This window comes from Gastrolobium bilobum, unplaced genomic scaffold, assembly GCF_033153095.1.
Source record: "Gastrolobium bilobum isolate Gb01-03AN ecotype WA unplaced genomic scaffold, APGP_CSIRO_Gbil_v1 utg1221, whole genome shotgun sequence".
NCBI classification, from domain to species: Eukaryota; Viridiplantae; Streptophyta; class Magnoliopsida; order Fabales; family Fabaceae; genus Gastrolobium; species Gastrolobium bilobum.
Genome location: NW_026897257.1, coordinates 1,028,369 through 1,049,669, shown reverse-complemented (window position 1 = coordinate 1,049,669; position 21,301 = coordinate 1,028,369). Strand labels below are relative to the sequence as shown.

Below are 21,301 nucleotides of genomic sequence, written 5' to 3'. Positions count from 1 at the left end.
CATGAATATAGACAAAATTTAGATGAGGAAGATCAAGTTTCAAAATATTGACGGTAGATTTATTTCAGAATTATTGAAAGGTCATATCAATATTTTTCTATACGATCTACATTAAATTTAGCAGTTGTGTTCAAAAGTTATACTCTTCACTGACATCACCCGAACTATATAGTTTCACCTCTTCAGAGTCAAATATATGCCTATGTAATAATTACAAAAAGAAAACGAAGTAACCCCTTCAAAGTGAAGGTAACTTTGTGTAAGCCGATATTATCTTTGTCGTTATAATTTTTAATTTACACTTACTATGCAGCTGATATGAGAGCTATGCCTATAATTTAAAGTGTCGAAGTATGTATTAGTTTCTCCTAGGAAGCAAGTTTTAATATTGCTAACTTCAAAACAGTTGCTTCTTTTACATCATACAAAGTGATGCAGTAACATCAGACTAAAAACCAATCATGTATTACCCTGCAGTGCAAATGTTTCCTAAAAAAAGAGTTATAATCAAACCTTTTCCTTTAATACAGCTGTGGGTACATAAATAATAGATGGTTCATTCGAATGGGGTATATCTAAACCCTTTACTCTGTAATTTTGAATTCCAGTTAATTTCTGTTTCATGCTATCTAGTTTAATCTTCAATTTGCTAAGTCTTTCAAATTCCAACTCTGCCGCTTGAGAGTTTCCTTCAAATGTAAAATTTACCCTCCTCTTTCTTTCTTTCAACAACTTCTTCAAGCTCACATCATCACTCATCTCCATAAAGTCCTGAAAACAGAAAAAAAAAAAGGTGAAAAAACTTGCTAATTGTGGTCCTTTCTAATCCGAAAGAATTACAAGTGCAACAATTAATAAAACTGCAAACAACATGGCCACACTTCCTCAAGTGTATTGCTAGAAAATGCTGTCTTTGAAACCGTTATTTGCCTTGCTAGCTGCTTTCATATAGCAGTGTTACTTCTTAAGCACACAATGCATACAGAACATGACATGACATTTAGTAGAAAAGCACCTTGTTTCCATTTTCTATTGGATGAGGTGGAGGTATTTCTGGTTGTCTTTCCTTGAAAGGACTGCTAGGTGACTTTCTTTTCTTTCTACCAGTGACATTTCTAACATTCTTCTGGGAATGGGTCGTAGTAATTTTTGAGGTATTTGATTTCAAAATATTAGCTTTCTCCGGATTTTGTAATGTAGAGTTCTTCCTAGAAGTGATAATACTCTGAAGCTGGTCTTCTCCTTCTGCATGCAACTGAACAGAATCCACTCAAATTAGAGTTTTTACAAAAGTAGACAATTTCTGAATGTGACACATAAAGGACGTTTTATTATAGGATAACTTTTACAAGTAGTAGAAGTACACAGCTATTGAAGAAATTCTTATAAGAACAACTTGAGAGATATTGCGAAGAATTCAGGAGTGCTTATACAACTATTCAAATCAAAGTTTGACCAATGCATCTGTACAATATTAATTTTAAGCAGAGAAAGCGATATTTGATCACTATTTCTGTTCTATAAACAACTAGATGATATCTAGAAGGGATGATAGTTATGCAAAGAGCTAAGCACATGGCAGAATATCTGATAAAAATAAGAATCAAACGTTGATAAACAGATCGGAAGACAAAATATTACTTGCATAAACTGGAACAGAACAGAGCAGAATATAGAAGTAAAGCTAACCTTTCTGGTTTTAAGTGCTATGTAACGTGCATTTTTGAACCATTTGCTGACCTGCATTTTATAACACAAGATAGTAACTGGAAATTTGAACGGATAAAGAGTTGCTATACATGAAAAAAGACTTCAAGTAATTGGAATAACTACAGGGACCAATGTAATCAGCACCAAAAGCAAATACAAATTCATAGGTAAATCAGATGAAGATAGAAAGAAGATGCAGTTGGAGAAGTCATAACCTTCTCAATATCAAGTCCCAACTCTTTTGAAAGATCCTCCTTCATAGATCTTGGAGGAAGTTCATTCTCAGCAAAAACTTGGCGAAGCTTCTGGATCATTTCAAAAGAAAATGAAAGGGACATATATTAGTGCAAATGCAACTCTTTATATATGTGTTCTCAACTGGAATTGAGAGGGGGCAATAAAGAAAAATAACATTTCAAGTACTACCTCAACTGCATCACGTGGAATCCTATGACAAGACCTTTTGATATTTATGCCCGAAGAATCCTTTCTTGTCCTGTCGCTGTGCTCCTTATTGGGATATTTATTTTTACTTTCATGCAAAGTCATAAGAGTATTCACAGCATCAGACTCCTTTTCTCTTCGCTTACTTTTGCCAGGACCCCAGTCCTCATCTTCACTCATCTGTTCATATGCAGGAGCATCCTTCCCAAACATTTCCTGAAAGGATGAACTCAAATGAAACTTCTTTTGCATGATCCAAGTCATCCTTCAAATAAAAATAGCAAGAAAAATAGAGAATTCTACTTTTTATAATATTTCCATTTGCAATAATTGTCCATCCACATCTAATTGCAATTCATTTTTAAATCAATACCCTAAAGCCTACAAAGGAGACACATAAATATTTTCCAACCCAATTCATTAAGAAAAACCAGGATAATCTTTCCAATGTGATACAGCAACATTTTGTGTCTGTAAAAAGACTGGTAAAATGAAGGCCTTAAATTTTAAGCTACCAACATTGTGTCAGGAGCTTGTAACTTCCATACCACCAATGAAGTTGTAAATTTAAACATTGAGGACTTTAATTTCATTTTCTGAATGACAACTTTTATATACTTACATCATAAAGTTTCTTGTAGTCAACGGCTTTTCGCTGCCTGCGGCCACATGCTTTTTCCTCAGATTCATCAGAATCTATGCTGCTATTGACAGAACAATATTCATGGTTGACACCTTCATATACTGGAGAACATTCACCATCGGAAGAACACAGACTGGTAGAACTGCTTAAATCATCAGATGCATTATCATCAGTTCCTTTTGTGTTGATATTGTGGCTGTCTTCTCCCCTCTCTGGATTATAATCATCATCTTCAGAATCATCTGATGGCCATTCTTCTTCAGGATTCAGTAATCCAGTATCACCATCAGGTATAGCAGCCTCTTCTTTGAATACATCCTTAATTTATGGAAGAAAGGCATTATTAGTTGAACCAATAGGGAACATGGATTTGGGGTTTTCTTAAGTGAGGAAAGTACTTTAGATAGTAAAGTCAAGAGATGAGAAAATCAAGGGTGTACATACATAGATATATATGATTTGTTATACAGGTGCTTGTATTTTATAAAATTCTAAACTGTTGATCAAGAGAGAGAGAGAAGAAAACTAAAAACTAGATGGTGTAAGAGGTTATTAGGACTAAAAACCTGCCAAGTACTGTGCAAGGAAAAGTGAGTTCCAAGATGGGCATTCATTGCCTCCAGTATTTCCATCTTACACTCACAAAATTTACAAAACCAGCCGTGGTCTCCATGAGGAACTGCAATGTATAATTAAACGATTCATTCATTTAATGAAGTCAGCACACAGGAGGTTGCAAAATACCGATAAATTTGATGAGCAACTTTGGGAACTCACTATTTTCAGTGTCTAAAGGAGGATCAAGACATTCTTGATGAAAAGCACAGTTGCATGTACCATGACAGAGTATTATATCATTATCTGGAAGAGATTCACGCAACTTGCACTTTGCACAGAATACCTAGATGTAGAAGTTAGAAAAATGAATATACAGTTGTTAAAATGGTGAGATTTATCACTTCCATACGGCTTAACTAAACTTGAGAAAATGCATGATGAATGGCTCCCCATTAACAAAATAAAATAAGATGTTAAACAGGCTCACAAGTCTTGAACTGGAAACAATGCAGAAAGATTTAACATAATACAATGAAGTATTCACAGTGTTGATACTTGCTCACATGTTCATGGTTAACAGACCCATCTGGAGCAATCACAGGAATGCTACTCAGCGAACTAAGAGAATCCAACTGGCGAATAGCATCCCGAATACTCAGTTTATATTTTAAAATCTGCTTTCGCGCTCTTTGTAGCTCCTTCTCTGGCCTAATCTTTTCGCGACTGTGATATACATTTCCATCAAAGCAAAAAAGAAAATGATGAGCCACAATGCTATTATGCTATTTGTCAAGGGAAAGTTTTGGGCCAAAATAGCTAATAATTATTTTCAGATGAGATCATACTGCATTTCTGCGTGCTATTTTCCATGAAAAAAGGTCACGCATTTAGAGAAACTAAACTATTCCAATTTTATAATCACTCATCAAGCAAACAATTATAACATCAACAACACCTTTAACCCAAACTAGTTGGGGTAAGCAAATAATTATAACATAATAATAATTATAAAAAGTATAGTCAATATGAAAAAGAAGAGTTGGTCTTTCATATTGTCTCTCTTCTCTTCCCTACCCCAAGTAAGAGGTGTCTCATGTTCAAGTACAGACCATATTTCTTCTACAAAAAAGTTAGTGAGTGTAGAAATGTATGTCCAATAAAGAAGATCGAATCTTAAATCAATTTTTTTATTCTTAAATTACTTTCATCTTATTTGCAAAGATTCTTGCTAAAAATATGTGCTTATGTCTTTATGATTGTTTTCTTTTTGTACTTTTTAGACATTGAGACATGGAAATGATACATTACATTATTGGCTTAAAGACTACAGAAGTAATAGAACAAATTAGAATATCTAAAATTCCTCTTTTTATTGTAGTGAGGAAATGATCCACAACAAACACACAGGTCCAACTTAAATTTCCGTTGCAATGTTGATTATGATTGTTTTTGTTTTTCCTATTTCATGTTTATATTGATAGGAAAGATGCATATAGTGTATCCATACTAAGCTTTTAATGGAATATATAACTTAAAAGAATATATGAAAATTCCTGCTATCAGCAAATGTGAACAACCTATAATCATGTATTACTCAAAAAACCAACCAATTACATACCTTGATACCTATAAATGCTTTGAATGAAATACAAGAAAAATTTCAAGTGACATAAAGCATGTTCTTTCTCCTTATAATATGAATAATGTTAATAATAATAACAAAAATCAATTAAAAGGTAACAGCTCCTTACTCGATTAAAAGGTAAGATATGCATATTATATACCAAAAATTTAAAAAAGAAAAGCTAAAGGAAAATTTTTCCTGTACCTCTGACCTTTCCAACCCTCTCCAGAGTAAGCATCAATTAGGTTCTGCTCTAGCTTCATTTTGATTAAAAGGTACCTTGTTCTCCTCTGCAGGCGTGAAGCATCATCAAGATCCACGTTATTCCTTTGTCTTTTCTTCTTTCTCTTTCTCTTTTGAAGCTTTACCTCCCCATCAACAACTTTCCCTTCTTTCCTAGAACTAAGAGAAACTTTTTTGCCTTGTAGCTTTGACAATGGCTTCTGTGAGGATTTTCTGTCAGTTTGTTGAAAATTTTGTCCAGTTCTAGATTTCTTATTAGAAGAATCCTTGCGTGGCCCCTTGAGGGTACAGTCAGTAGCTCTTTTCCTTGATATGTTAGTGCCAACACTGTGTGTGTGAGATTTTGATTCCGATTTATGCTTCTTCCCTTGGAACTTTGTGCGTGCCTTCGAGTAACCGGATTTTTTAGATTCTCCATTTCCTAACTTCTTCTTGCTATCCCGCATATTAACTTGTTATGAACCCTGATAATTTAGGCATAATATGGATAGAGTGACATTAGAATTACTTGTAAAGTGATAATCTAGATTAAACCATTCCTGCACAATCACATATTTTGTACAAAGAAAGCCACTGATTGGACAGAAATTGCACTTAGAAATGCAGATTAATGTAGCTTGTGATCCATTGTAAAAATACAATTACACAATAACCTTTATAATGTACAGAGAAGAATGATGCTGACTAGTAAAAAATATGAGCAGTACAATTGATCAAATACTTGAGATCAAAGTAGGGTGGAACAGTTCACCAAAAGTCAGATGTAACAGTGCCAAATATTTCAGCACAAGATGAATTGGCAAAACAGTTGAGCATTACATGGACAGTACTCGTAGAAAGACCACGAAGAACATTGCATCAAGAATTACTTGATGAATTTATTGAGTAAAAAGGAAAAGTTGAGGTATGATGTTTAAAGACCCCGATCACTTCAAAGGCCATAGGATTGCAAATAAGTAACAATCAGTTTCATTAGTCTTTCTGAACCACGATTCAATCAAGGAAAAACAAACTTATTATCCGAAGAAAACATACCCCAAAAAAAAAAAGGTTAAAAAATAAAATAAAAAGGCCATGACATGATGCCAAGACCTTGACTTGAATCCAGATGTTAAAACCCCACAAGTTCCTCGTTAAAACAAATGACACCCCACATGAGGTTAAGGCGAATAAAGAAAAACTAACCTGTAATGGAAGAGGAATATCGTGAAAGATCAGAACTTTCTATAGCACTGAAGCTATATCTCTCAAAAACATAACATGGTGATAGTGCATGAGTGGGAATGATTAAATAAGCGAACTTTGATTTGAAATTGAAATTGGGTCTCAGCTTCCCAATGTTGATCGACCATTCTCCCCCAACGGCTCACCTCGTATTCCCCAAGCGCCACCAACGTTCAGCTTCTTCTTGTCTTCCCATGTACTATGAAAAAAAAATCTCTTTTTTTCTTTTATTGTGTGTTTGTTCTCACTGTAATTGTGGCATAAAGTTTGTGTCATAAACAAAAACAAAAATAAAAAAACAAAGAAACTGCTTTGCTATTGCTGAATTATATGTTGTTGCTAATGTTGTGGTTGTATATTCATATATTGAATGTTTTGCGCAGCCAAAGGTGAGTGTCTCAGACCGTCTATGCAATTTACTAAGCAGAATTAAGGATGCATATAGCATTTACCTACCTTTAAAGAATGACTTTTTATTTTTTAATAAACAAAAATTCAACACATAACTTAATATAATCTATTAAAATCTTTTACTGTTATACCAATCCTAATAGCTTTGAAGAATGAATCTTTGTGTGGTATGGAGTGGATCGTTAAATATGAAAAATTTATATGATCTGGGGTGATGTAAAATTTTTATATTTATCTTTTTTTTTTTGGTAGTCTATTTATCTTTTTTTTTTTTTTTACATACATTAAATAGATGAAATATAATTATTATTAATAAAAAAAATATACACACAAATTTCACATAACCAATTCATATAAATTTTTTAACATGAGAGTTCAATTTCTTCTCCTCATACATTGAATAGTTTGCAGAAACTACTAATTTCCTATAATGTCATAGAAAGTTAGGCTTGGTACAATTTTATTATTGTGGGTCCATCGCTTCTCATGTGACTGCTGATGAGAAAAGTTGTAGCAAATTTTTAACACTAGGATACGCGTGCGGATCCTAGGATACACGTGCGGATTCTATCCAAAAAAAAAAAAACCAGGATTCGGACGCGTATCCTGGTAAAAGTAAGTGTTGCTGCACTTTTTCCCTTCTGCAGTCACATAAGAATTACTTTCCCCTTTATTATTTTACAAAACCAAAAAGCAATAACTTTTTATATTTATTTTATTTATGTGCATATTTGATTGTTGAAAGTTTATATAACGCTCTACGTCTCATGAATCCTACACTAGTGGAACATAGAAAGATGAATGTATTTAGGGTTATGTTAACAACTATAATAAGAATACTTGTTAAGCAGTCACAAAATATAAAGAATCAAATTAAAAAAAAAATTAATTTAAAAACTTTCACTTTACATTGATATTTTCTTAAATCCTTAACAAGTATTGTAAGAATAATTGTTAGCAAAATTCATATATTTATTAATTTAATTTTGATGCATTATTAATATTTGGAAATTGGATAAAATTTAAATATCTTGGTATAATCTAAAATCACGTATTTCTATTTTTTTTATTATTTATAGCTCATGTGATTTTTTTCTGTTAAATGTTTGTTTTACATATTTATGTTATATCATACTTGAAATCGTTGAAAATGTAGTAAGAGTTGATTTATATAATGTGACCGAAAGATATATTTAGCATATTTTCATTTGCAGATCAAAGACAGACTTGAACAGAAAAAAATTACACAAGAAGTAACTGATAAAAAAGAATGAATGATCGTAGAATAAATAACAAAAATATTTGAACTTCACCTTAACAAATTTAGTATTTGCATTAGTAATATGTTCTTATATTATTTAATATTTTATATAATTATTAATATAATTAAACTCATATAATAAATTAAGTATTAATACAAGATTAAATGATAATATAACAGAGTTTTATATTGAGCATACATCAAAATTAAACTCACCCGGTACTTGTTTGAAAACTAAATTGAATTGGTTGATTTGATCAATTAAAACATAAATAGCCTATATTATCATAGCGCTATTACCTTATATATGTTATCTTGTTGGGATAGGATATTGTGACACCCAAGTTATGTTACACCCATGTGACACCCAGTCAATCTCACCGTTAGATCGCTTATGTTGATCCAACGGTTATACTTATTTTTATCTTTGTATGGTCATGATTTCCCAAATTTAATATTTTATATTTATTTCTACCTTTGTATGGTTATGATTTTCCATATTTAATGCTTTCACTTTAAATTTAGGAAATCATGACCATACAAAGATGGAAATAAATATAACCGTTGGATCAACATAAGCGATCTAACGGTGAGATTGACTGGGTGTCACATGGGTGTAACATAACTTGGGTGTCACAATATCCTATCCCTATCTTGTTTGATTATGATTCAATTATAAAGTTAATTAACTGAATCAATCGAATCATAATTTAATCCTGTTATCTTGTTATTCAAAGGATCATCTTTAGAAACCTCACAAATTTTTATATATGCATAAAAATAAAAATAAAATAAAAAATTGGCAGTGTTTCCTAATCTGAGAGATGTCCAGGCTGTGGTGTCCATGAGACACCGAAGCCTTGAATTATGTATCATAAGGAAGTTGGATCCATGTTGTCAGTTGAGAGCATTCAAAAGATTACGGGTGTTTTGGTAATTTCATGAAAAACTAAACGAACGCCTTTCTCTATTTATTGAAAGAGTTAGGTGTTTGTATTTTTAGAGGGCATAAATTGTGTTAATTTTAAATGAGAGAAAGATGAAAATTATTGGAAAGAAAGTGAGTAATTTTTTTTAATTTAAATTTTAAATAAAAAATTCTAGTTTTAATTAAAATGACCATTTTAAAGGAACAAATATTTTTCGATATTAAAAAAAGGAAAGATTATAGTTACTATCTTTTTTTTCTTATTAATTGTTACTACCAAATCTTAAACGTTGATTTTCGTCAATCTAACAGTTATAATTTATTGGGTCATATTTATTAATTAATTACAAATTCTAATAAATTATAACAATTAAATAGACGAAAATCAACGATTAAGATGCGGTAGTAACAACTAATAAGAAAAAAAATAATAAATATTAACAAATACAGAAACTGTGGTAGTTAAGGCTTAGACAACCTCAAACTACCAAAATACCCTTTTATCGTTGGTTTCTTCTCTTTGTTATTGGAAAAAAACGAGACAGTAACACAGATAGAAGAAGGAAGAAGAAGAAGAAGCACATTGTTTCTTCTTCTTTCTCTCCTCCCTTCAAATTCAATTACCAAACCACAATTGATGAATGGGAACGTTTCAGAGCTTCAGAAAGGCCTATGGAGCTCTCAAGGATTCCACCATGGTTGGCCTAGCCAAGGTCAATAGCGAATACAAGGTTACATATTATATATTTATCTCTATTTATCATCAATCTTTTTAAAAAAAAATTCCAAACCTTTTTCTTACAATTGAATTTTCTCTATTTTATATTTTGATAATATGTTCCATTTTTTCTTTTTTTGAAGGAATTGGATATTGCAATTGTAAAGGCTACCAGTCACGTAGAATATCCTCCAAAGGAACGTCATGTTCGAAGTGAGTTCTCAAAACTTGTTGAATATAAATAATACCTTCTTCATTTTTCATCGTGAAATTTGTTACATCGAAAGCCTTTGAAATATTTTCTAAAGCTTTGGTTGATCAATGTATGCTTGTTTACCATGTCATTGCTTGCGTTATAAGAAATTAGAAATGAAATCATTACCATAATGCCAAATTGGGATATATAAACATATATTTATATATATATATATATCAAAGGAATAGTTGCTATTCCATTGCGTTATTAGTTTCTCTCTTTGTTCTTCATTGCAGAAATATTCTATGCCACATCAGCACACCAACCGAGGGCAGATGTGGCTTACTGCATACGCAAACTTTCCAAAAGACTTTCCAAGACGAGAAGTTGGATAGTAAGTCCTTTTCATACTTAGTGGTAAAATGTTATGGTAAAGCTTTTTTTTTTTTAATGCTTGCTTTCTTCTTGATGAACAAACATTAGCAGAAAAGGAGAATAAAAGGAGGAAAACTTGAATGATATCATGTGGGCATTTACCTCTCAAATATGTAATATACAACTATAAATTGTGGCTCTAAGATTCTAGGGTCCTTCCAAAACAAATGATATATGAAATGTCCGACATAACAACAATCCATGTGGAAAGGAACATTTAGAAAGAGAAAGGAAATGAGATTTGTCCACAATTTTACTCACAAAAAAGACTATCTTTCCAAACTTTATTGACATTTGTCTGTAATGAAATGACAGGTTGCCATAAAGACATTGATAGTCATTCATAGGATATTGAGAGAGGGTGATCCTACCTTCAAAGAAGACCTTGTAAACTACTCACGCAGGGGACATTTTCTCCAAATATCCAATTTCAAAGATGACTCTAGCCCTCTAGGTAAATTTGCTCTAAAGATTATTTATTGTAACTCTTTTGCCATAAAGGCTGTTTTAGACCCTTTCATGCCTAATTTGATAATTTCTCCATGCAGCTTGGGATTGTTCTGCATGGGTTCGAACCTATGCATTATTTTTAGAAGAAAGACTTGAAAGTTTTAGAATCCTTAGATATGACATTGAGTCTGAGCGTTTAACAAAATCATCACCGGCTTTAACTAAGGTGTGTGGTTTGCCTTTTTAATTTTATTCACACACTAATTGTTCCATGCGGCATTTATTACCATTTTTTCAGAAAATCACTAACTTTCAGCTTTGACAGGCACATAGCAGGACACGAATGTTGGCTAGTGGTGAGCTTTTGGAGCAGTTGCCTGCACTGCAGCAACTTCTATACCGCCTTATTGGTTGTCAGGTAAGAATTTGTGGGGAAAACTTAAGGTTTGTTATGCCATATCTTGTACCATTGAAATTGCTGCATTTTCCTTCCCTTAGATAACATATAATTTGCTTTGATATTTTTCAGCCTGAAGGATCAGCTTTTAGCAATTATCTAATACAGTATGCATTGGCCCTGGTATGCATGTTTAGTTTGTACTTTTTTTCACATATTAGCAGTTTTTAAGTATAATCGCAGGGAATCTATTTATCTAGCATTGTGACTCTTTCTCTGACTTTATTTTTCCGCTTCTGGAAAATATCATTTAGGTATTGAAAGAGAGCTTCAAAATATATTGTGCCCTCAATGATGGAATCATAAATCTTGTGGAAATGGTAGTGTCTAATCAGTTTATTTTGTTATTTTGATCACTTCACTTGAAATTTAAATTGTAGTAACTAATGGTAGTTGCAGTTCTTTGATATGCCAAGATATGATGCAGTGCAGGCTTTACATATTTATAAAAGAGCTGGCCAACAGGTTTACAATGATGATTTCCTTCACACACATTCTTCTTTCTTCTTGTCCAATTTGAATTGTATCTTGTGCTCAATGAGGCTTTCCAAAAGGGTCATACACTCATCCTTGTTGAATTGATGATTGTTCTTACTTGCAGGCTGAAGATCTTGCTGACTTCTATGAGTACTGCAAAGGCTTGGACCTTGCTAGGAATTTTCAATTTCCAACCTTGAGACAGGTTCTTTCTTGCTCACAAGTAATTATATTTCATTTGATATCATAAATGGTTTCTCAGTAAGATCTTTCCTGCAACAAGCAGCCACCTCCGTCTTTTCTTGCCACAATGGAAGAATACATTAAAGAAGCACCCGAGGCAGGCTCTGTTCATAAGAGACTACTGGTAAGAAAAAGCGATATAAAAAATCATTCGAGAAAGCCTGTGCCTTATATGTATTTTGTATATGAGCTTCAAAGAACCAATATGCATCTTTTTCTAACCAAATATAATGGTAAACCTGGACTTGGTGAATCCAAATAACTCCCAAAGATTACAAAGTACAGGACTTATGGCATGCAATATGGCAAATGAAGCTTAAGCCACTTCCTCTGGTAGAGGATGAGCTGAAAGACCTTTAGAGCGAGCCAAAGAATTCTCAGGATATTCTTGAGTCTGGAAATTGTATTCTCTCTTATGTTTCATAAAAGTGAAGGAATGGCAATGCTCCCAAAAACACATTAGCTAGTAACAGAAAATTTTCAGATCTTATTTATTCTGCATTGGGTTCTAAAATCAATTTTACCACACGGATATATATAGAGAATTAGAGATAGACCACCATAACTTTTTTTTGTTATTTCATTTTACTCAACAATTTTGCATTATGTTCTGGATCTGGTTATGCCATATTGCACATGGCCCTGCCTCGTTGAGGTTTCTGCATTTGTTGTAATTGGCATCCTGGAGAAACCAATGCAATGGCCATAAAGTGCTAATTGTTCTTAAACTTTCTCTCATGTTAATTGATCTTAAACTTTCATGTATGCCCGCAACATGTTTATATGTTACGGATTATTAATAAATGTCATGCAACATGAGGAGTATCAGGAAGACGATCAATCACCTAAAAAAGAAGAAACCGAACCTGAAGAGCCTCAAGCAATTGAGAAACAAGGTGAAGAAGTCAAAGAGGAAGAACCCGGAGATAAGGAAGAAACACAGCCTAAGGAAGAGGAGGCTGAACCTCCTCCACTGATATCAACTGATGATTTGCTGGTATGCTTTGGTTAAGTGGTAATGTTGTATGCATGCTTTTGATGTTGGTTTGATGGAATATATAATATATATGTCTCCCTTTGCAGGGTCTAAATGAGATAAATCCAAAAGCTCTAGAACTGGAGGAAAGCAATGCTTTGGCGCTTGCAATTGTACCCCCTGGTGGTAAGGCCTAGAGTATTTGATAATTGATTAAGAAATATAAACTTTTGTAGTGCATGCCTCCCTGGAGAATGGAGATTGCAATTCGCTTCACTTGTATCACTCAAATGCCACTTAATTTATTGTATCTTAATATACTATTTCAGCGATATAAATTATACCAACAATTTTTCACATACACTATTACTAGGACTTCGTCTAAAGAAATTTAATTGTATCAATTATTTTCTTTACTTTGTTTTTCCTTTTAAACCTCAATCATACCCATGATTCAGTTAACCATGCTGTTTGATACTAAATCTAATTATAAGATTATGCAATTTGTATAGGAAATAATTCAAGCAATCTTGCTTTGACTGACATAAGTGGAACTTCTGGTTGGGAACTTGCACTGGTTACAACACCAAGCAACCATACGAGCCAAGCACCTGATCGTAAAATGGTTTGTTTTTCTTATTTGTACACAACATCCAACGAGGCTTTCATCCCACATATTTAGGCTATAGTTACAGTTTCACACACGTCAACAACTATTTGAAAATGTCTGTGATGTGCATATACTGGACGTAATGGAATATTAAGAATTGCACCTAGTGCTGCATTTAGGTCATGATAAGTTCTTTCCATATTAATCATTTAAACCTGCAAGAAGATAACACCAGTGTTCTTGAGTCAGGCTGGTGGGTTTGACAAGCTATTACTAGACAGTTTGTATGAAGATGAAAATGCAAGGAGACAACTTCAACTCCAAAATGCAGGTTATGGATATGGTGGCATGGCTATACATAATCAATTCGATCATTATAATCAGTATGATCCATTTGCAATGTCCAACAACATAGCACCTCCATCCAATGTGCAAATGGCATTAATGAATCAGCAACAGCAACAGCAACAAATGGTGTTCCAACAGCAACAGCAGCAAATGATGTTCCAACAACAGCAGCAACACAACATGATGATGGTCCCTTACCAGCATTCAAATTCTCAATACCCTCAACAGATGCAAGTTATGGGTTCTTCTAATCCATTTGTAGATCCCTTACCCATACCTAGCTATCCTTATAGTTCCATGCACCATCAACATCAAGGGAACCACAATTTAATCTAGATTTCAGCTTCTTCCACTCCCCACCCTAAACTGGATGTATTCTTTGTTATTTGAAATTGGGTAACATTAAATTTTCTTAATCAAAGTCTCTTATTCATTGTTGGCCAGTGAATGCGTGACATGTAAATTTTTACTTGTAACTGTGTACGATTCATTTTTCATTGGGTGCACCACTCACATCCAATGGTGCATTTAAAAAATTAATTCCCGAGTGATAGTCGAAAGTTCGAAACTGAATAATTAAGACGGAAAACACACCTCAGTAATTATTATCCCAAGTTCAATGATTCATTTATCTTTCTAGATCAACATAGAAAACTAGGACAAGAATCCCTATGGATGTTGTGTGTTTGAATTTTTCTAGTTGAGCCATTGTTGAGCCCTCAAGTCCGATTCAAGAAATTAAGGTTGACCAAAGGCAACAAGGATTTTGATAATATTTTGGTATATTATCAATATAAAACTCTTGTTATCATGGAATAAAAGGAGAGGGGACTGTTACAGAGATAAAGACACATATTTAAATAAACTTGCATCCTCTCTCTGTCACAAGACCTTCATATGGAGGTGATGGTGGGACCCAGAATCCAGTGGGTGTGCTCGTCAAATACGTAGCCGTCCATGTCCTTCAGAGAATCTGTAGCAGTTTCCTTTAGTATTACAAAAATTAACAATTTATCCTTCTCATGCTTAGTTCTTTTACAAATAAATCAGGTATGCCTTTTGGATATAAAGAACATGAACTAGCAGTTCTCAAACATATTATACTCACTTTATACATTTAAATTCCGAGGGTAGAAATGGGTGTGGTGGTGGAATGGGGGAAAAAAGAAATACAAACAATATGGTTTGGGATTGCTTTTGCAACCTCCTACGCCGTTCTAAAATGCAAAGAAAGGCATGGAACCAAGCATAAATAGGAATGCATCATAATAGTTTATTTTATGTAATCCGGATGTGAGTATTTACATATTAATCTCTCTGAACATCTGCAAAACTCTGGTATTCATGAGCTGTGGAAGTGAAGCAAAACAAACCCATTTTTTATTGTCACTAAAGAATTGTAATTACAATATATATATATATATATATATATATATACACAGGTCAATGTAAAAATCGTTTCACATCTCAGACAAAAGATTGCTAATTTTCCGGAGCTCCTTGAGAGCTGACATGGCAGTAACATGCCCTTTACCAACAAGAACATTTTTAGACAAGTTATCCAGTGATGCTCCCTGGCAACGGTCTTGTTGGAAAGCAGACTCAATCACCTGCCACACAAAAATATAGTCCTTAAGGTAACATGTCTGAAACATCAGTTTGAGGTCTACACAGCACATTTTATTTAAAACATTAGAGTTTACAATCCTCAAATTGCATCTTGACTTATTAACTTGACATTGAATTTGAGAGTGACAATCAGAAAGAACTTTACCTGAATGTGCTCAAGCATAGACTGCCCAATATTCCTCAAGGTGCCCATCACATTCTGGTCTGCAGAATCCCCTTTGCAACTAACAGAACTACAATGCCCATTAGCTGTAGAACAGAGTATTATATTACTTTGATTATTATTACAATTGTTGGCAGGTTTTACAGCCTCTGAAGCACCTCCTCCTTTCTCAGACATAGCCTCACTGTTATTCCGCCCAAACTTCCAAAGCCACAGGAATTTATTCAGTTTCCTCTCCTTAGAATACGTGGTCAAGTTTCCTGTGGAATCATGATTGCACCCTGAACTCTGAGATATGCTCTCAGGATGATCAGAGATTGGAAGAGGTGAATCAGTAGGACTACGTGAAGTTTCATTAATTTCATCCACATCCACGTATAAATTAGACGCAACACTACTTTTCTCTGAGTCATTTTCATTATCATTGGCCTCATTATGAGGACTAGCTGGGCCAGAAATTGTAGACAAATTTTCCTCGCTGCCAGTGTTTCCACTTGGAGATCTATCCTCAGCAGGGTTATTGTCGACTCCTTCAGAGCCATCATCTTGTTGCTCCACTTTAACTGCTGCAGAAATATTATCCTGCTGGCATAAAATTTCATGACAGCACAGTTTTTCTGTATCTTCCACTGAGCCAAGTTCCTTAGAAAGATCTTCTAACAAACTGTGCCTAACATATGCCTCGGATTCCTTTTTACCACTCTTAACCCCTGACGAAGATGGGTCAGATTCTGTTCTTTTCAAACTGAACTTTACCTTCTCTGTCCATCCCTTTTTCTGAGTTTGAACCTGTTTTTCTACTCCATCTTGCTTAAATTCTTCAGCCCTGTGGACAACTCTCCACTTTTCTTCCCAGTAGGTATCAGGTAACAAATTCAGAGGAGTTTTTGGTGAAACTGATTCAGATGGAAGGGTAACGGATCTTGTAATACCTGATTTACCCAGGTTAAGATACCCAATAAATGAAGGTGTTGAGGATGAAATATCAGTACTTAATGCAAGAGCCTGCAAGGATCTAGCCTTCTCTATTAGTTTTTTAATGTTAGTGTTCTCAGGGAAGTTTAATAATCTCTGGAGACAAATAGTAGGATTTTCAGTTGCGAGTAGTGAAGATCTTAAATGAAGTAACATTGCTACAGCCATAGCTGAGATAAATGCTCCACGAGATGAATGCAAGATCCTAAAACCAGAGTCTATGGTGTCCTCAGCATGCTTTTCCACTTTACCATTATCTGATAAAAAGATCTCATCCCAGATGATCAAAAGTTTTTCAAGTGAAAACTCCCGTCCAAATAAAACTCGCAACCAGCGGAGAGCAAAGTACTGGGGTTCAACCCCAAGATCAACAAGATGGCTATGCAGAGATGAATCCACATGAGACAACAAATGATACAATGCAGCAGAAGCTTCAATTACAGGAGGCAAGCCAGTATGGGATCCAGGTACAGGGGAATATGAGAAGAAATCGGCCATTGCAACAGAACCATGAGCCCCATTCATTAATGCATCAAACATACAGTAAGCATCATGTTCGATAAATTTGTCTGATAAAACAACGCCCAGTTCACCTTCAGCCCCATAAGCATCACTTAACAGTACAATGGTCTGTATCTTAGGATCAAGCTCATCAATACTGTTAATTTTCATTGCATTTCCATGGGAGCCAATTTCATCCTCCGTCAAGTCTGAAGATTTTCTAAAATCAAAGCTGTAAGAAAGATCGTTCTCTTGACAAAAGAGGCCATCAAATCTGTCTGTGAAGTGATCTTCATAAAGCTTTCGAACTTCTGAAAGATGCTCAACATCAACTTGGAGTACATAAAGCACCGGAGCAAGTAATTCATGCATTCCTATAAAATGAATGAATAATGTTAGGTAAGCAATTTGCATAACATATACTGCTAAGCAAAACAAGTTATAGGGAAACTAGGAAGCCAAACTAAGGGAATTTATAATTTACCAAGTAACAGGTTTCCCAACAACTTCATCATTTAATGTTTAGTAATGAATGGATCTCACAATAAAGCAGATAAATTTTTTGATATAAGATTCACACATACAGATAATGGAGCAGTAATTAATGCAACAGTAATTACAAACTTGTTGGCATTTAAGAATATATGACAGAAGTAGTACCTAAAGCCCATTGCTAATAGCCTGGAGAACATGAGATTGGCTATGAGCAAAGCATATGACGTGCCTTCTTGTGATTGGTATAGTAAAGCTTTTATTCAATTAGATGTGGATTATTCAATAAGATGTTCACTGTTAAATGTAAAAGGTTGGAAGGAAAAATAAGACACCTAACATAAACGAGACAGCTTCCTTAAAATAAAGATGAGTGCACCAAAGTTACTTGTTGTTAGAGAAATATAAAATAAAACCATTAATATGGCCTTCACTTAACAATTTAAACTTTTGGGTTGAATTCTTCGTGACCAAGTGATCACGAGTTCGATCCTCACCGCCCTCATTCTATTAATAAATGATTAAATATTATGGAATTTCTTAGCATAGGTAGATGAGATCTGTGCATTGTCCACCCTTCAAGCCCAATGGACTCTTACGTGAGGGAGCATGTTAAAGAAATATAATATAAAACCATTAATATGGCTTTCACTTAACAACTTAAGCTTGTGAGTTGAATTGGTTCTTTACATTTCTATTGAGTTGGATGGAAAAATAAGATAATCATCCCGTAATAAGAAAACATATTTAAGATGAAGGTAAATTCAATTAAATTCAAAGTATTGTCCAGAAATGTTGATTGGCTGAGCAATTTACCTTGCCTATAACCACACTCTGGGTGTCTCAGACACCATAATAATAAAATTCGTCTCAGTATGCCTTGGCATCCTGGTGTCTGGAAATAGCTGCCATGTTCTGGGTATAAACGTGACAAATCCTGATCAACCATCTTCTCCAGCTCAGCGTTGCGGAAAAAGCGACCCCATGTACTGTCTGCATATAAAGGCCAAATTATTGTCACCATGGATAAAGTTCAATGGCAAGAGAGAGAGAGAGAGAGAGAAGGGGGGGGGGGGGGTTAGATAGACTAGAATTCCAAAAGTTTGGGGGCAACACTAAGATAACATATGCAACAATTCAATTGCTTGTCTTTTATATCTGCTCCCTCTTTAGCTCAAGCATTTCTTGATTGCCATTAAAACTTTGCTTAAACTTCTTGTGGGTTGAGTCAGTCACCACTAAATGAGCAGGGATCATCCCTATATTCCTCAAGGGAAAATATATATTTCCAAAACCTTAGAAAATAGCAATAGGTACATAATCTGGCAAGTGGCAACAAGTAAAAAGATACCGAAGGAAGAGGCTCTTGTTAAACCAGTCTCAGGAAAGCCGGAAGGAAATAGTGTACATTAACATTGCAGATATCTAATTTGCTCTCCACTTAGTAAATAGGTGTAACAGCCCCAAACCCTGTAGCAGGATATTGTCCGCTTTGCCCCGCGCACAAGCACCGTCGAGCTCAAGGTTTTACGTTTCAGGTTACCCCCAAAAGGCCTCTTACAAGGAAAGGTATCCACACCCTTATATAAGGCATGCTTCGTTCCCCTCTCCAACCGATGTGGGATATTACAATAGGAATATTGATTTATCTACGTGTAATATGCAGTAATGGAGAGTGAGAAAATATACTTAGATTTACCAGGATTTTGTGAAAGAGGGTTGTCCATGACAAGGTTGGGTGAACTACTTCCATCCTTTGGAATATGCGGATCAACCAGGAGGCGCCCTCTTAAACTGGCATACCTGACAAGATAATAAACAGTTCATGTTAAATAAGCAAGAAATGTCCCCCCCCCCCCCCCACAAAAAAAAAAAAAAAAATGCAACTAGTAGAACGAATATGCAATTGTTTTTAGTGAACAGTTATGAGTTATGACAGACATGAAGAAACACCTGGATCTAACAACTCATCTATCAAGATGGCAACACTATACGTGATGTGTTAATCATAAGGGAAGACAAACGCCAAATCCATAATTTATATAAACAATCCTTAAGGCCAAATGAAAAAACAGCTTAATTTTCTTTTCATTTATGCCAATGAAACAATACTTTGATATATGGTGATAATGAATGAATAGTAATACAGCTCAAATTCATATGTCACTGTCAGCATTCTCGAACGAAAATTGACAAAATTTCCTGTATTTCCGTATGATTATATCTCCATCATTTCAAAAATAGAAATAACTTTCAAGGTATCCTTCCCTTGTTATTATTGAGAGTTGAGAAACAAAAGCAAAACTACAAACAAACAAAAATAGTTATAGTGAATTTCCATGCTACAGTTATAGTGTATTTCTATGCTTTTCATCAATACCTAGGAAATAATTTCGGGCTTGGAATATTTTAATATATGCAACATTGTAATTTCGAAGGTAAAGAAAAAGGGGGGAGAAGGACAGCAACAGACAAGGTTCTTGTTATTGGCCAGAACAACTACCAACAAAGCCCTCAACTTTGCACTGAATTTGAGGAATACAATTACTCCAATATTACAAATTGGATTAAAATCCATAAAAAACTACTTCCCGTTAAACCCGACTAGCAGAGTGTACAAGCAGCCTTAACCTTGCATAATTGCAAAGAGGCTCTTTCCTGAATTCGAATCCATGACGTTTCAGTCATGAAGGAAGAATAATGAAATTTAATTCACATCCTCATCAAATCAAAAACACTAATAAGGCATGATTGTTGAGCTGACTTACCTCCTTCGATAATTAGCGGTGGCACGACGAAGATCATCAATGGAAGTTGAAGAAGAAGATGGCAAAACCCCAAGATTTATACGCCACTGCAAACCTCTAAGATCCCCGAATCGCCGACTCTCCGGCGCCGCCGATCCCTGAGAAACGGTGTCGGAGCTTAAAGACGGCACCGACGATGATTCCAGCAATGGCGGATCCATCAGAGCTGGCGGCATGATTATCTAGAATCCACAAAAAACCAGAGCTTTGCAGAAAAATTGATAAAATTTATGCAAATTTCAGAAGCACGACCCCACAAAATGAAAACAAGTTACTTGAATTTCTTTCTGGGAAAGCAAAAAAATTGAAAATTTCAGCCACACAAACACCAAATTGTTGAAGAAGAAACAGAGTTTATTGTGGGGTGTTTAGAAAGGAAAAGCGAATCGAGAGAAATGGCTGAATGAAGGGGAAGATTTTTTGGGTAACTGAATTTACGTGGCAATTTGGGCAGAGAAATGACATGATTAGGAGAGTATCATGTGATTCATGTTTCTGTTGATTCTCTGCTTCTCTATCTCTCTGTTTTTTTCTCGGAAGAGAGAGAAAAGTAAAGAGACAGAGAGAGAATAACAAGTTTGTTTGAGCACGGGAATGGAAAAGAAAAGAAAAAGAAAAAGAAAAAGAAAAGGAAAAGGAAAAGGAAAACAAGGGCAAAGCCAATGGTGTGCGTAATGGATAAATTGGATTGGAGGGTAAATTGTCATCTTCTCCAAAATTTTGCACCCATTTGAGCCATTCTAATATCTTGTGAGTGGAAATTGCCCATCTTTTTGCC

At 34.5% G+C, this 21,301-nt stretch overlaps 3 protein-coding genes across 3 annotated transcripts; 1 reads left to right on the top strand and 2 right to left on the bottom strand.

Moving 5' to 3' along the window:
• Window positions 1-479: 479 nt before the first annotated feature.
• On the bottom strand, window positions 480-6,627 carry LOC133305521 (pathogenesis-related homeodomain protein-like). Its single transcript, XM_061505766.1, has 11 exons — window positions 6,408-6,627; window positions 5,184-5,686; window positions 3,919-4,078; window positions 3,575-3,698; window positions 3,364-3,476; window positions 2,777-3,115; window positions 2,137-2,370; window positions 1,926-2,015; window positions 1,690-1,740; window positions 1,016-1,255; window positions 480-771 (listed from the first exon to the last, which is right to left on the bottom strand). Exons 2-11 carry the CDS (start codon window positions 5,666-5,668, stop codon window positions 508-510), a joined length of 2,100 nt encoding a protein of 699 aa, XP_061361750.1. The 5' UTR covers window positions 5,669-5,686; window positions 6,408-6,627; the 3' UTR covers window positions 480-507.
• Window positions 6,628-9,687: 3,060 nt separating this feature from the next.
• On the top strand, window positions 9,688-14,292 carry LOC133305499 (putative clathrin assembly protein At5g57200). Its single transcript, XM_061505736.1, has 15 exons — window positions 9,688-9,777; window positions 9,908-9,977; window positions 10,257-10,354; window positions 10,711-10,849; window positions 10,944-11,071; window positions 11,171-11,263; window positions 11,375-11,425; window positions 11,557-11,622; window positions 11,702-11,767; window positions 11,904-11,984; window positions 12,066-12,146; window positions 12,846-13,019; window positions 13,106-13,184; window positions 13,511-13,623; window positions 13,858-14,292. Exons 1-15 carry the CDS (start codon window positions 9,688-9,690, stop codon window positions 14,290-14,292), a joined length of 1,764 nt encoding a protein of 587 aa, XP_061361720.1.
• A 979-nt stretch (window positions 14,293-15,271) lies between these two features.
• LOC133305361 (uncharacterized) lies at window positions 15,272-21,097 on the bottom strand. The gene is made up of 5 exons (XM_061505560.1): window positions 20,485-21,097; window positions 19,416-19,519; window positions 18,533-18,709; window positions 15,731-17,598; window positions 15,272-15,566 (listed from the first exon to the last, which is right to left on the bottom strand). The coding sequence occupies exons 1-5, from the start codon at window positions 20,697-20,699 to the stop codon at window positions 15,417-15,419; spliced, it is 2,514 nt and encodes an 837-aa protein (XP_061361544.1). The 5' UTR covers window positions 20,700-21,097; the 3' UTR covers window positions 15,272-15,416.
• Between the last annotated feature and the right edge of the window lie 204 nt (window positions 21,098-21,301).